The sequence below is a fragment of the Barbus barbus genome (assembly GCF_936440315.1).
Source record: "Barbus barbus genome assembly, chromosome: 32".
Classification (NCBI taxonomy): Eukaryota; Metazoa; Chordata; class Actinopteri; order Cypriniformes; family Cyprinidae; genus Barbus; species Barbus barbus.
This window is the reverse complement of record NC_136760.1, coordinates 7940810-7954047: the sequence shown is the minus strand read 5'-3', so window position 1 is coordinate 7954047 and position 13238 is coordinate 7940810. Positions and strand designations below refer to the sequence as shown.

Sequence of the window (13238 nt, the reverse complement as noted above, 5' to 3'; positions counted from 1 at the left end):
AGCAGTTCATGATATTATTAGTCCCCCCTATAATGGTTATTTTGGTATCTTCCTTTTCTATTGAGCATTTGTGACCCTGGACCACAAAACCAGTCTTAAGTCGCTGGGCTATATTTGTAGCAATAGCCAAAAATACATTGTATGGGTCAAAATTATTGATTTTTCTTTTATGCCAAAAATCATTAGGACATTAAGTAAAGATCATTGTAACATAAGCTCCCAGACACAGAGGGTAATAAAAGAGTGTTCATGTTTATTGAACAGGTGAGTAACTTAGGCAGTGCAGTGGTGACTGGATGTGAGTGGTAGAATACTGAAGTCGTTGCTTGATAGAGGTGAGTGGTCTAATGAGCCTGTTCCTTTCATCCACAGATATAGAGTTCAGACAGCACGGGGGAGATTCCTGGAGCACACAGATCACGAAGACGCTCAATCTGGCAGGAGAGGAACACACAGGAGGAAGACACAGGAGGTAAGTAGCAGAGGGTACGTTTCATAAGAATATACTCAACGAGACGATGTCTGGAGAGAAGTCCACTTCGTTGTATACGAGATCGGACGCTGGAGTGAATGTAGAGTGTGCTTAAATACTGGGATACTTGATGAGGGTTCCAATGACGTGCAGGTGTGCTCAATGATTAGCGGAGGTGGAATCAGGTGCAGGTGAAAGTGGAGACGGGCCATTCTGTGACAATCATGTTCTGTGAAGATATTTTGTAAATTTCCTACTGTAAATATATTAAAACTTAATTTTTGATTAGTAATATGCATTGCTAAGAACTTATTTGGACAATTTTAAAGGCGATTTTCTCAATATTTCGATTTTTTTGCACCCTCAGATTCCAGATATTCAAATAGTTTTATCTCGGCCAAATATTGTCCTGTACATCAATGGAAAGCTTATTTATTCAGCTTTCAGGTGATGTATAAATCTAAATGTTTAAAAAATGTACCCTTATGACTCGTTTTGTGGTCCAGGGTCACATTTGATTAAATCTACACCTGTGATCAATTTTGTATCTGGCACATTCTGAGGAAGGCAGGCTGGCCGAAATGCATCAGTGTGCAGTGTTTTAGCTAAAAAAAAATTATGTTTCTAGAGTGAACCATGTTTGAATAAAGGCTTTTTAACATTTTGTAAAGATACATTTTTGAACCCAAACAAAGAGCATCTTCTGGGATCATTAAACGGAGGTCCTTTCAGCTCCTAGATTTTTTTCTTCGAATGATTAAGTAAACTTAATCACATAATGTGAGCCAATATAAGAACGTCGATGATCCATGAAAAACTTTCTTTTGTTAGCGCTTGAAAACATTTTCCACCCACACATTAGAAAGAATCTTGCTCTGAATATGAAATCAATTCATAAACTGAATAGGAATTTTTCACATATTCATTAGAATCTGCCAGTGTTGTATGTTTTTTCCTATTACCCACGTAGGTTATTAAGTTATATTGTTCCTCCAGTTTTATTTAATAACTGGTTTAACAACACAGACAAAGTGTATTCATTCATCTTTATGAATAGCTAAAAAAAATCCACGTGAGTGGTGCAAGTGAGACAATATACAGTCTGCGTCCCAATGTGCACACTATCCATCCTAAATTCTATGTGATATTAGTCCTTTTCAGTACTATTTAGGGCAGATAGGGTGGATATAGTATGCACATTGAGACGCAGGGTCAGTTTAAAGTTGCATTTGAACAAGACTTTATTACCAGGTGGCCTAAATATTACTTAAATAAACGTAGGAATTGCAAAAACTTTGTAAGTTTATAAATACCTGTAGGAAACGGTAATAGTAGATCCAAGTAGCCTAGATGCCATTTCTAAGTAGGCGGCTCTAAAACATGACGTTTCATCAAGAGGGCGAGGAGGTGACGTCGCATCTACCGGCTGTTTGACTCGGAAACAGCCACAGATTGTGAAGAAGAAATGACCGACAGTGACCTCAAATAAGATGTTGAAGACCTGTCTACTCTCTTCATCTCTTTATAACACTTAAGCATTTATGTAGAACTCTGATAAAACAATTGTGAATTTGAAGGGCCTTCGAAACGTCGAGTCGGTACGCATCTTTCTGTCTTCCGAGCGTTTTTATTTGCTGCGTAAAATAATGGAAAATGCTGAAACATCCGATCAAAACGGAACGACGCACTACACAAACGGATTTCACACCCTGCAGTCCGATAACAGGGAGGGTATTTCATCTAACCGAGGTGGTCTGGGTGCTAGTGACAGTAGCGGTGGCCATAATGGTATTGAAAATATCCACCATCTTCATCAGGATGTACACAACAATGGTTCGCCTGCGAAGCGCTGCAGACTCCGGAGACGCGTGGATTCGGGAAAGAAGAACAGACCGCGTAAGTCCAGTTTGCAGTGTTTAATTAATGTATTCAATTGAACAATGACAATTATCACAACATACTGTAAATAGCTATTTTAGAGGTAAGGTTCATTTAAAAAGATCCATAGTTTGAGCAGCTAAAGAAACGATTCCAGCGCATTAAACATTTTGTTTTTATTTATTTTGTACAATAAAATCTTGACAGACATTATTTTAGTCATTCGTCATTATAAATAACTGTTATCACTGTACATTACAATCTCCTTTTTTCTATTGGTCAGTGTTTATAGCAAAGAATCTCTTTTTTTCCGCATTTCGTATTTATATTTGTGCCAAGAACGTGAAAAATTAGATTTTTAGTGTCATTAAGTCCCGGAAGTGAACCATTTTGTGTTTTATTTGACTGTTGTTCGCAATTAAAAAATAAATATGAGGCATATTTTAAGAGGAAACGCTGGAATTGTAAACACATTTCACGCTTGGCTGTGTTAAGAGGTTTATTTGTTTTCAAATACCGGGTTATTTAGTGTTGTGAAATCAATGTGATGTTCGCTGTGCGGATTTCATTGGCCAGATGAGAATATGAGGGCGTGGCCAAAACACGCCAGCTATGATGGACATGCGATTTCATCCAATGAGAGGAAAGAATCACATAAAGGGGTGGGGAATCGAACTGGTAGACTTTACAGTAGTTGTGTAATTAACATAAGATTTACTGTTTACACCTGTGAAGTGAGATGAGGACGTTTATTCTTCTGACAGCAGCATTTGAATGATATATACATGTATTGATTAGATCGTTCGTTGCTGTCTTCAATATCCTTTCTGTCTCAACTGCAAAGTATGAAATTAATTGTGAAGAAATCAGGTAAGGTCCTGCGTAATATTATTTAATCAATAAAAGCCGTAAAAACGACATAAAAACTCGGAAATAATTGCGTTTTGTTGGTATTAATTATTCTGCATCTTTTTATCAAGTAGTTGAAGTAATAGCAATCTCCAGAATCTGATAAAGTATTTATAGTTATTCATTATTGATTTTAAATACTGTTTTTGAATATTAATATAAATCTGTCTTAAATGTATATTCCATTGCTTTACTACATTTTGGGTTGTTGGCTGCAAACTGCCGTAACTTCACTTTTTGTCCATTAACTGTTGTAAAGTCACTGGATTCCTGGTGGCTTTGGAGTACTTTGCACTCTGAGACAACACCTTTCGCCTACATGTACATCTGCCAGCTACATTATCATCACTCCCTTTAACTAATCAATGACATAAGAAACTGTTTTCTCCCAAACGCTGCAAAGATATTTCACCGATTCACTATTATAGAAAATACTGAGGTTGTATCAGTAAGATCTAAATGGTTTTTAGTACCCAGAGATTATATTGTACGTTAGACAGATTGTGTGAACCCGATGTGTAACTTTTATTTTGAAGACCACTGTTACCATGGCAACAAAAGGGCCCACAAGTTGCAGTGTGAATAGACAAAAATACTTTTTTTTTTCACTACCAAAGCAGTCATAATCATTCATTAGTCATTAAAATACTTATTGTACTAAATTCTTAAAAACGCCAAAAAAGTATTATATTTTAATTATTACATTGGACATTATAATTTTTTTCACACCTATTTCCCTCACATTCATCAGTACCACACAGTAAGATGCAGGTAATGCTTGTCAAGAAAGAACATGAAAATTTCCCTTTCTAAAACTTGATCTTTTTTTCCAGCTTTTCCATGGTTTGGAATGGATATCGGAGGCACCCTGGTAAAGCTGGTTTACTTTGAGCCCAAGGACATAACTGCTGAAGAAGAACAAGAGGAAGTGGAGAGCCTGAAGAGCATTCGCCGATATCTGACCTCCAACGTGGCCTATGGAAACACAGGTATCCGTGATGTTCACCTGGAATTGAAGAACCTCACCATGTGTGGCAGGAAAGGCAACCTGCACTTCATTCGTTTCCCCACACAAGACATGCACCGCTTCATCCAAATGGGCAGAGACAAGAACTTCTCCAGTCTGCACACCACACTGTGCGCCACGGGTGGGGGCGCATACAAATTTGAGGATGACTTCAGAACGGTATGTGAATGACGATGACATAATGGAATTTATTAAATTTGATTGAATGTAAAAACAATATGTTGCTCTCTAGCAGGCTAGTGTTTTGTTGACATACTATAATGTCTTATCTTACTGCCACTTATCCTGTTACTGCTATCAGGACAATGAATGGCTAACGTTAGCTATACCTATCACATTTATGATTGTGTATTTGCTTCTTCCTGCAGGTGGCTGGTTTGGAGCTGCAGAAGCTGGATGAACTGGACTGTCTTATTCAAGGTCTGCTGTACGTTGACTCAGTTGGGTTCAATGGCCTTCCCGAGTGTTATTTTTTCCAGAATCCCTCCGACCCTGAAAACTGTGTCAAGAGGCCATTTAGCCTGGAGAACCCCTTCCCTATGTTGCTGGTAAACATTGGCTCGGGTGTTAGCATCCTGGCTGTCTATTCCAAGGATGATTACAAGCGAGTCACAGGCACCAGGTGAATTCCGGCATCATGTTTATTCTTGTAGTTAAGCAAACAGGTTCATTTTAGGTTTATGCCTAATTCCATCAATTACATAAGTAAATAAAAGAAGATCTGGCTAATGGCAGATATGCATCTTACTGACCAGATGGCACATTTATCAGATATGTTATCAGAGAACCACAGATGCAGCTTAAACCTGATGATTTATGCACACAGCAGAGAATTGCCAAAGTATGGAGTCCTGCACATGACATGCACATGGTTGTACAAGATATCGTGGCCACAAATGAAAAATTTGTTGCCATGACTTATGAATTACTTTTTTCATTTTAATTACATACTAAATTATTCCCATTTTTAATTAAATGTGACCTAATTTTTTAAAACTAAATTACAATGAGTGAACTAATTAATACAATGTGGCTACAATTGAACTTAAACTAAGGAAATCATTAATAAAATGTGGCCATGAATTAAGTAATAGGAAGAAATTATTGATTTGTGGCTACATTGTTTTTTTTATTATTTCAGGTCATGTGATATTTTTACCAAAATGCAACTGATAAAAAAATTTAATAATATTCTATTCTAACTTGCAATTTTATGTTTGAACCACAGATGGTGATAAAGAGCCTAAAGTTCTATAGTACTATAACTGTAAACTAAATATTATAAATAAAAACCTATTGTACAGTGTAGTTGAGTATAGGTCGATGCCATATCCGCCTAGAAAATCACAACTTTTCATTTTCCGTCAGTCTTAGTACACGATGTACCTACAGAAGAGTCCATTTAATTTAAATAATTAAAAATTACTTATTTTTAATGTAATTTACATTTTTATTATTTTAAAAATATAATTTTTGTATTATTTTGAAATGAAAATTGTTAAATATGTTGTAGAAATAGGATCTGTAATCTACCTACAGTAATGCGACATTTTTTAAATACACCGCCATTCATTTGCTGCATTGGTTGTGATTCAGTTTAGGTGGTGGTACGTTTCTAGGCCTGTGTTGTTTGCTGACTGGCTGTGAGACATTTGAGGAGGCCTTAGAGATGGCAGCTAAAGGGGACAGCACAAATGTGGACAAACTAGTGAAGGACATCTATGGAGGCGATTACGAGCGCTTTGGTCTCCAGGGTTCTGCCGTTGCATCCAGGTATAGACAGATTTGCCGTCATTTTTATGTCATCAAAAATTAAAGAATTAATTAAAGAAGAGTTTTTTTTTTTCCTTTCATTTGTTAGTTTTGGTCATATGATGAGCAAGGAGAAACGTGATAGTATAAGTAAAGAGGACCTGGCCAGGGCCACTCTTGTCACCATCACAAACAACACTGGTTCCATCGCCCGCATGTGTGCGGTGAACGAGGTTTGAAAACATTTTCTCTTAATGCTAAAGCTCATCTGAAGAACTGTTTTTGCGGTTTCTCTTCATATTTCCATTTAGAATAATTGAGTTTTGTTTAGAATACACAAGTTAAATTCAGTGGCCATTACCCTGTGAAATAAACAATATAAAGACCAAGTCTATGGTGCTAAAGATGACCTTGAACTCTGTGTGCTCTGAGCTTCTTTACAGTGTTGTCTTGTGGCATGGAGATCAAGCAGCATTGTACAGGGCTATCACAGCACACTGAACAGCCACAAGATGGATAAATGTTTTGTTTTCTTTTCCTAAAATACTCTGGTGTAAAGTCGAGAACAAGTGGAATGTAGCTATTTCCTCTTTTCTCTTCTTCAGAATTAAAATAGAGCAATATTACTCTTTATTCTAACCGTCTGTTTTTTAATTTTCTTCAGAATATCGATAAAGTGGTTTTTGTTGGGAATTTCCTTCGAATCAACACAGTATCAACTAAGCTGCTAGCCTATGCTATGGACTTCTGGTCTAACGGACAACTGAAAGCCCTTTTCTTAGAACATGAAGTAAGTCTTTTTCCTTTTTAGCACTTGTAATTCCTTACCAGTGCTGGAATCAGTTGGATTGATTATGTTTGTAATATTCTTCTTTATAACCTTCTTTATAGTGGTCAGTCAATATATCAGCCAAGCAAGTATATGTTAAGTATATTTTTAAATGATTGGCTTCAGCCAATAAACACGCCCATATCATTAATGTTTTAATACACATTTTTCTAAATGGTGGTAATATCAACAAAATTACAATTAGGTGCTTTTAAATAGCCAATAAAATCAAAATTTTATTTTTGTGGCTTTCAGCTAACTTTCATACAAAAATATCAATGGTACCAGAAAGGAGTGTGGTGTGAGGATGTAAATATTAGGGAGAAAGATGAAAATGAGCACCTGTTGCATGATGATTTATTAAAAAAAAAAAAATACAACAGGATTGGCCTCCTTTTCTAATTGCGAGTTATTTATGGGTCTATAACAAATGAGAAATATTTTTTAAAAATTAAAAGTAAACAAGGTGCAAGTCCTGTTTATACTGTACATGTCTATTCTGTGATGGTCAGCGGCTGTCACTGCATGACCACTTTGCAGATTAAGTCTTTTAGCTCCCCCTTGTGTCAGTTCCAAAATCTACCCTCTGACCTGTCAAAGGATAATGTTGATTTCTGTTGTCAACTTATTTATCAGAAAATATTAATTAGAAAGTAGTATGTAAAAAAAAAAAAAAGTTGTGTACATCTCTTAAGAGATTTTGTGCATTCAAAGGTTTGGGGTTGGTAAGATTTTTTAAAATGTTTTAAAGGTTTCTTTTGTGCTCACCAAGGCTGTTTGTGAGCGTTTATTTGATCCAAAATACAGAAAATGGTCATATTGTGAAATGTTATTACAGTTTAAAATGACTGTTTTCTATATAAATACACACACACATACATGCATATGTATGTGTATTAATTTAATAAAATAATTTTCTTTACAAAACATTTGAAGAGTAGTGCATAATATGAAGTGAAGTGAAGTGAAGTGACATACTGCCAAGTATGGTGACCCATACTCGGAATTCGTGCTCTGCATTTAACCCATCCAACGTGCACACACACAGCAGTGACCACACACACACCGTGAACACACACCCGGAGCAGTGGGCAGCCATTAATGCTGCGGCGCCCGGGGAGCAGTTGGGGGTTTGGTGCCTTGCTCAAGGGCACCTCAGTCGTGGTATTGAGGGTGGAGAGAGCGCTGTACATTCACTCCCCCCACCTACAATTCCTGCCGGCCGGAGACTCGAACCCGCAACCTTCGGATTACGAGTCCGACTCTCTAACCATTAGGCCACGACTTCCCCCTGTGATATCAGTCACAGATTGCTCATTAGGCCATCATATCACATGAAAGGATATTTATCATTTAAATATATTTATTTAAATATAATGAAATGCTCTGCTTTTTTACTGCAGGGTTATTTTGGAGCTGTTGGTGCCTTCCTAGAGCTACTGAAGATGACTGAAGACTCCTGAGACACTGAGGAAACCCCAACCTTTAATCCAGAAGCTGCTGTAAGATTTCAGGAAAGCCACATCCCCTAATAAGGAAAACCCATTTACTAATGTGACGAGTTTTCATTTCCCTTCAAATCATCTACATGCTGGCCCTTCTATGCTCGTGACAGGAGCAGGTAATCAAGAGGTTGTGATGCAAAAGTGCACCGTTTTCAGTGGTGATAAACTGCACCTCGTGCTAACTGTTCCTTGTCACCATTGCCATAATCCCAGCACAGCTTTGCCTTTGCCGTGTATTGATGATTTGATTGGAAGATGATTTAGGACACTAATGCTTGTGTACTCCCTCTACTCCCTGTTTGTGAGCTTTATGAAAACAATTGTAACACATGAAATGGGTTTGGAGGGGAGTATTATGTGTATTAGGCCTGCTGTATAAAACAGCCTTCCCCAATCCCCTCTGAACAAATCATGCTTTGAACCACAAATCAGATTTATGTTTACACATAGATGAGCAGTCCGTAAGAGTACTCCATTTATACGAGACTTTGCTCTCCCGGTTCTAGTCACATATGAGCATTTATAATACCTGTATTACATTAAAAGTGCTAAGTTGTATTACTAAACTTAAAGTCATTTTGGACACTAAAGCGCGAGGCCAGATTCATAATTCTGACTTTTTTTTTTTTTTTTTTTTTACAATAATACATCAAATACCAATTGAATATCAGTACTTTTCAATTAGATAACGCTTGCATTTGAACACTTTGACAGAATTAGCAAAATGTTGTTTTATCTGCATTGGGCCTTGTATGATTAGTGGATTGTTGACATGAGTAGCTGTTTCTAAGATATCTTTACCTCCTTTTAACCAGTCTGTGTAATGAACAGAGAACATATGCACCTGAGCTGACACTGATTGTGTTGGGACCAAATTGTCTATATTGACTGGAAAACAGCATCTTCTTCAGATGGAGAATTCTCATAGCGCACTACATTCAGTAGAGCAAGTCCTTTCTTACCCTGATAATGATTTATATTCAGTTTTGCAGTCCCAAATGCTGAGATTTCTCTGATCTGAAGGTGTTAACAGTTTACCCTGTGTATATACACTGTAGTGTGCAATGTTTTGTTTTTATTTAATTTGCACAAACCATCTCTTGTCATATTCATGCCATTATGCAGTAATGTCTTAGTTTTCATTTGAGACAGCTAACCAAGACATACATTTAGTCAAACCTCCTCACAAATGCCTTCATCCTTTTAAACCTTTTCAGCTTAAACATCATTTATTACTGAAAATAGTTTGCCTTTTTTTCTCATGTATCAACATGAGAATCTCTAACTATATGCCTAAACACCTTTTAACTCTCTGTATTAATCCTGGACAGCTGGGTCTGACTGTGAACGCTCCAGGTTGTTGTTCAGAACCAGATATATGTTAAACATGTGCTCCTAAAGCTGGAATCCGAAATTCCAAGGCACTATAATCTGTTTAAATATGTAAGATCAGAAACACAAGCACTTCTAAGAGAAAAATGTATTGTCTTTCCCTCCCTATGATCCACACAGCATGACAGCAATTGCATTTGTACCAAATTTTCTAATTTTGCCTCAACACTGTAAATATGAACTAAAAAGTTCATTTAATCCTTTATTTTTAACAGCACCGAGACATTGTGTTGATCATCATGAATGCAAGCAAGACCAAAACTCCTAAAAGGAGGTAATATGAGGAATATTATCATAATACAATTTCTTTTAGAGGATTGTGTCTTTTGTGTCAAAAATAATCACCTATTGTGAGTGTGCTGAACCTACTAAATGCTTAACAAGAGACCTGCGCAGACATTAAAGTGTCTTCTAGCTGCTGGTAAGATCTGTAACAGCACATTAAGCGCACTGCCTCTACATCTGTTCCTTCTGTCTGTTGATTCATGCTTTACTTCCTCTGCTCAGTCCTTAGAATTGCCTTATGCAGCGGGGTGCCATTTTGTCTTTGGATGTCTGGATTATTCACAATGGCACCCCAATATCTCTCTGAGCCACAAAAGTAACTTTCGAGTGTTACGGGGTGCCTTTTACTGATAGAGACGAGGCTTTATCTCTGTATCCTCTGTATTGTTGCTAATGCTGAATCCAGATGTCACTGTATACATGAATCCTTAACAGTATATTTGAGGTGTTTTCTTTTTCTATTTTGAGGGGGTATTGCTTTACCTATGCCACAGCAGACTGAATGCATGTGTCGGTACATTGTATTTTAACTGAGCCAATGCAAAGCATGTAAGCGATTTCTGAACAGGTATGTCATTTCCTTGGACTTGGATGGATAGCTCTATCTAATGTAGTCGAATTGCCTTTCTATCAGGTTTTGTTCTTGTAAACCAGCATAACGCTTGGATCGTATGCAAGCGCATGTTCTTTTCATTGCGCTATATGTTAAATTGTATGAAACCTTTCTCTCCTTTCATAAATGTATTCTGTCTGTCCCAAACTGTATGTGGTTGTTGCCCTGTTTTCAGGAAGCATGTTCTAAATTACCAATGCTGAAGCGCCATTATAAGCATTTTCTAGAGCTAAATTGTGTCTTTCTAAATTCTCATTTTAGATAATTAGATATTAATTTTCCTTGTTAATACTCCTCATTAATGACCTGTCTCCTGACAAACTTGTCTAATGTATGTGATCTGAGTGAATATGTGTAATTCCATACTGAAAATTGTTTTAACTTAAGTTTATTCAGTGTTCAGACAATCATATGAATCTCAAACTGTATCACTACACAAATTTTAAGTGTATTTCTTATGATATAACATTTGATGATGGTCATAGAGAAATCCTTGATTTACTTATGCCTCCTAGGGAATGAAGAAATCATATTGCTGGCTGAAAAATGTCACTAAGAAGTTTTTATATTGGTTTTGATTTACCATGTGAAAAGCTAACTTCATTTGTCAAACTATTTTGTAAATATCTAATAAACGTGTTAATTATGGAAATTGTTTTGCTGTTGTGGCTACTTTTTCATTTCTTTCTTTTCATCAACACTTAGACCAGTTTACTGCATATTCACAAACGAGAGACACATCTATCATTACATAATTATATACACATATCAATTCATTCAAACTACTTTTTCATTTAATATTTTTATTACTTACTATCCCAGTTTTGACGTGCAACTATTCAACTCTTACTGGAAACAAATAGCAATTTCAAGAGGAAAAAGATTTAAAAAATGGTAGACCCTACTGTTTATTCAGGATAAGAAATGTGAAAATTATGCTAGGTGTTTAAATGGTTACGAACCCCAGATCTCTATAGAATTTAATGACAAAATGTGCAATTTGTTAAAAAAAAAATTAATAAATACTTGACACGTGAGAACAGACATGGTTTTTGCAGAAGCAGAAATGTTTGTGTGACACAAAAACAAACCGATTTTTATTTATTTATTTATTTTAACTACTACAATGTCCTTATGGACTGTTTGAATCATAGTTTGGACAGAAATCTCTCAGGTTTAATAAAAATATATCCAGTTTGGAAGATTAATGAAAGTTTGAAAAGTAAATGACAGAATTTTTCATTTTTGAATTAACACTATTTCAGATTGGTCACCCAAGGAATTCAGCTGTTTCATATTTCACTGACAAAAAATTATGTAGGGTTTTGTTTACATAGTATATGTGTGTGTGCTGTGTATATTTAAAATGTAGGCTATATATAAATACACACATGCATGTATATATTTCAGAAAAATATGTTGTTTATATATTTATATATATTATAGAATATGTAAGGTCCACCCATTTGGCCCAAAGAAGGTATCCGATGGTGGAGACGGTTTCCTGCGTGTTCGGTCTTTCCAGTGTGCAAAGTTCTTCAATTTAAGTTAAACTCTATAATCTGACTTCATTTTATTATTTAATCTGACTCCATTTTATTATGACCTCATATTTAGCTTGAAATACAAATTGATTGCTTGTCTATTTCTAATTAGTATTCTTCTGATATTTGATTATTCTAGTTAACTCTTGACTTTATATTTACTCTTTCATTCGGTTGCTCATGTCTCTAACAAGGATGCAACGTAATCTACTAGAGTCAATAATTACAGAGTAAGACAGAATAAGGTCAAATGTAACAATTTATTATCAGTCAGGTAAATACTGTATGTATATGTCAATTACACAGCAATTCAAAGAGATCAAATCATATCAATGCAAAACATCGAATTCTCAAAGATGAATCTATGAGTAAAGGATGCATACCTGACTTTATAGAAATACATAGTGTGAGTATTGAGACACACCACACTATGGGCTTCTGGCTACAGATTCGCCCCGATCCTTTTGCAACATTTCCTTAAGTACTTCAGACCAAGACCAATACCCCCCGAGGTGGAGACAGGAACTAAGAATTGTAATTTGCAATTTAATCAAGTCGAGTAAGCACCTTTTGGGACAGAAGGTAATTTGCATGAAAACCACTAGGAACTGACCCACCCTCTACAGTGAGCAAAATATCTCTGAACTCTTACGGTCTGTATTACCTTTTAGTTTACTTCTTATAAGAATGAGACCATTGTACCAGTCGCCCTGAGACAATTCAAATGATACCAAACATGACTGTAAATATCACTTGCATTAATGCAGAACATTACATTCTACTATTGACCATTCTGAGTGAGTTGAGTGAAGGGAAGGATGGCTGAGGGGAAGAGGGGATGAAAAGGAACTGATGCATATTTCAGAGAGGCGTTTTCCTGCATTTTCTCTCAGTGGTATGTGGAGACAGATGTCTGTATGTTAATGCACTGTGTGTGTGTTGTCCATCTCAGGCGTTCAAAGTGTCTGAGGTTCTGTAATTCTTACAATATAAATATGAAGTAAATATTTTCAAAATATATACGTGCATTTA

General features: G+C 36.2%; 1 protein-coding gene across 3 annotated transcripts; it reads left to right on the top strand.

The window, feature by feature from the left end:
* Positions 1-240: 240 nt before the first annotated feature.
* Positions 241-11317, top strand: pank1b (pantothenate kinase 1b). Of its 3 annotated transcripts, XM_079389556.1 has the most exons (8): positions 241-2368; positions 4093-4445; positions 4655-4908; positions 5883-6059; positions 6148-6271; positions 6703-6828; positions 8271-8369; positions 9980-11317. In XM_079389556.1, the coding sequence occupies exons 1-7, from the start codon at positions 2119-2121 to the stop codon at positions 8328-8330; spliced, it is 1344 nt and encodes a 447-aa protein (XP_079245682.1). In that variant the 5' UTR covers positions 241-2118; the 3' UTR covers positions 8331-8369; positions 9980-11317. The 3 variants fall into 3 exon arrangements, with proteins under 3 accessions (XP_079245682.1, XP_079245681.1, XP_079245683.1); XM_079389555.1 differs by having other exon boundaries at positions 8271-11317; XM_079389557.1 differs by lacking the exon at positions 241-2368 and adding an exon at positions 3067-3220 and having other exon boundaries at positions 8271-11317.
* Positions 11318-13238: the final 1921 nt, after the last annotated feature.

Bases quoted from the DNA above. Each gene is read 5' to 3' on its own strand.
- pank1b (XM_079389556.1), top strand. From the start codon at position 2,119: ATGGAAAATGCTGAAACATCCGATCAAAACGGAACGACGCACTACACA. The intron at 2,369-4,092 runs GTAAGTCCAGTT...CTTTTTTTCCAG, and splicing joins GGGAAAGAAGAACAGACCGC to CTTTTCCATGGTTTGGAATG. The intron at 6,829-8,270 runs GTAAGTCTTTTT...TTTTTACTGCAG, and splicing joins CCCTTTTCTTAGAACATGAA to GGTTATTTTGGAGCTGTTGG.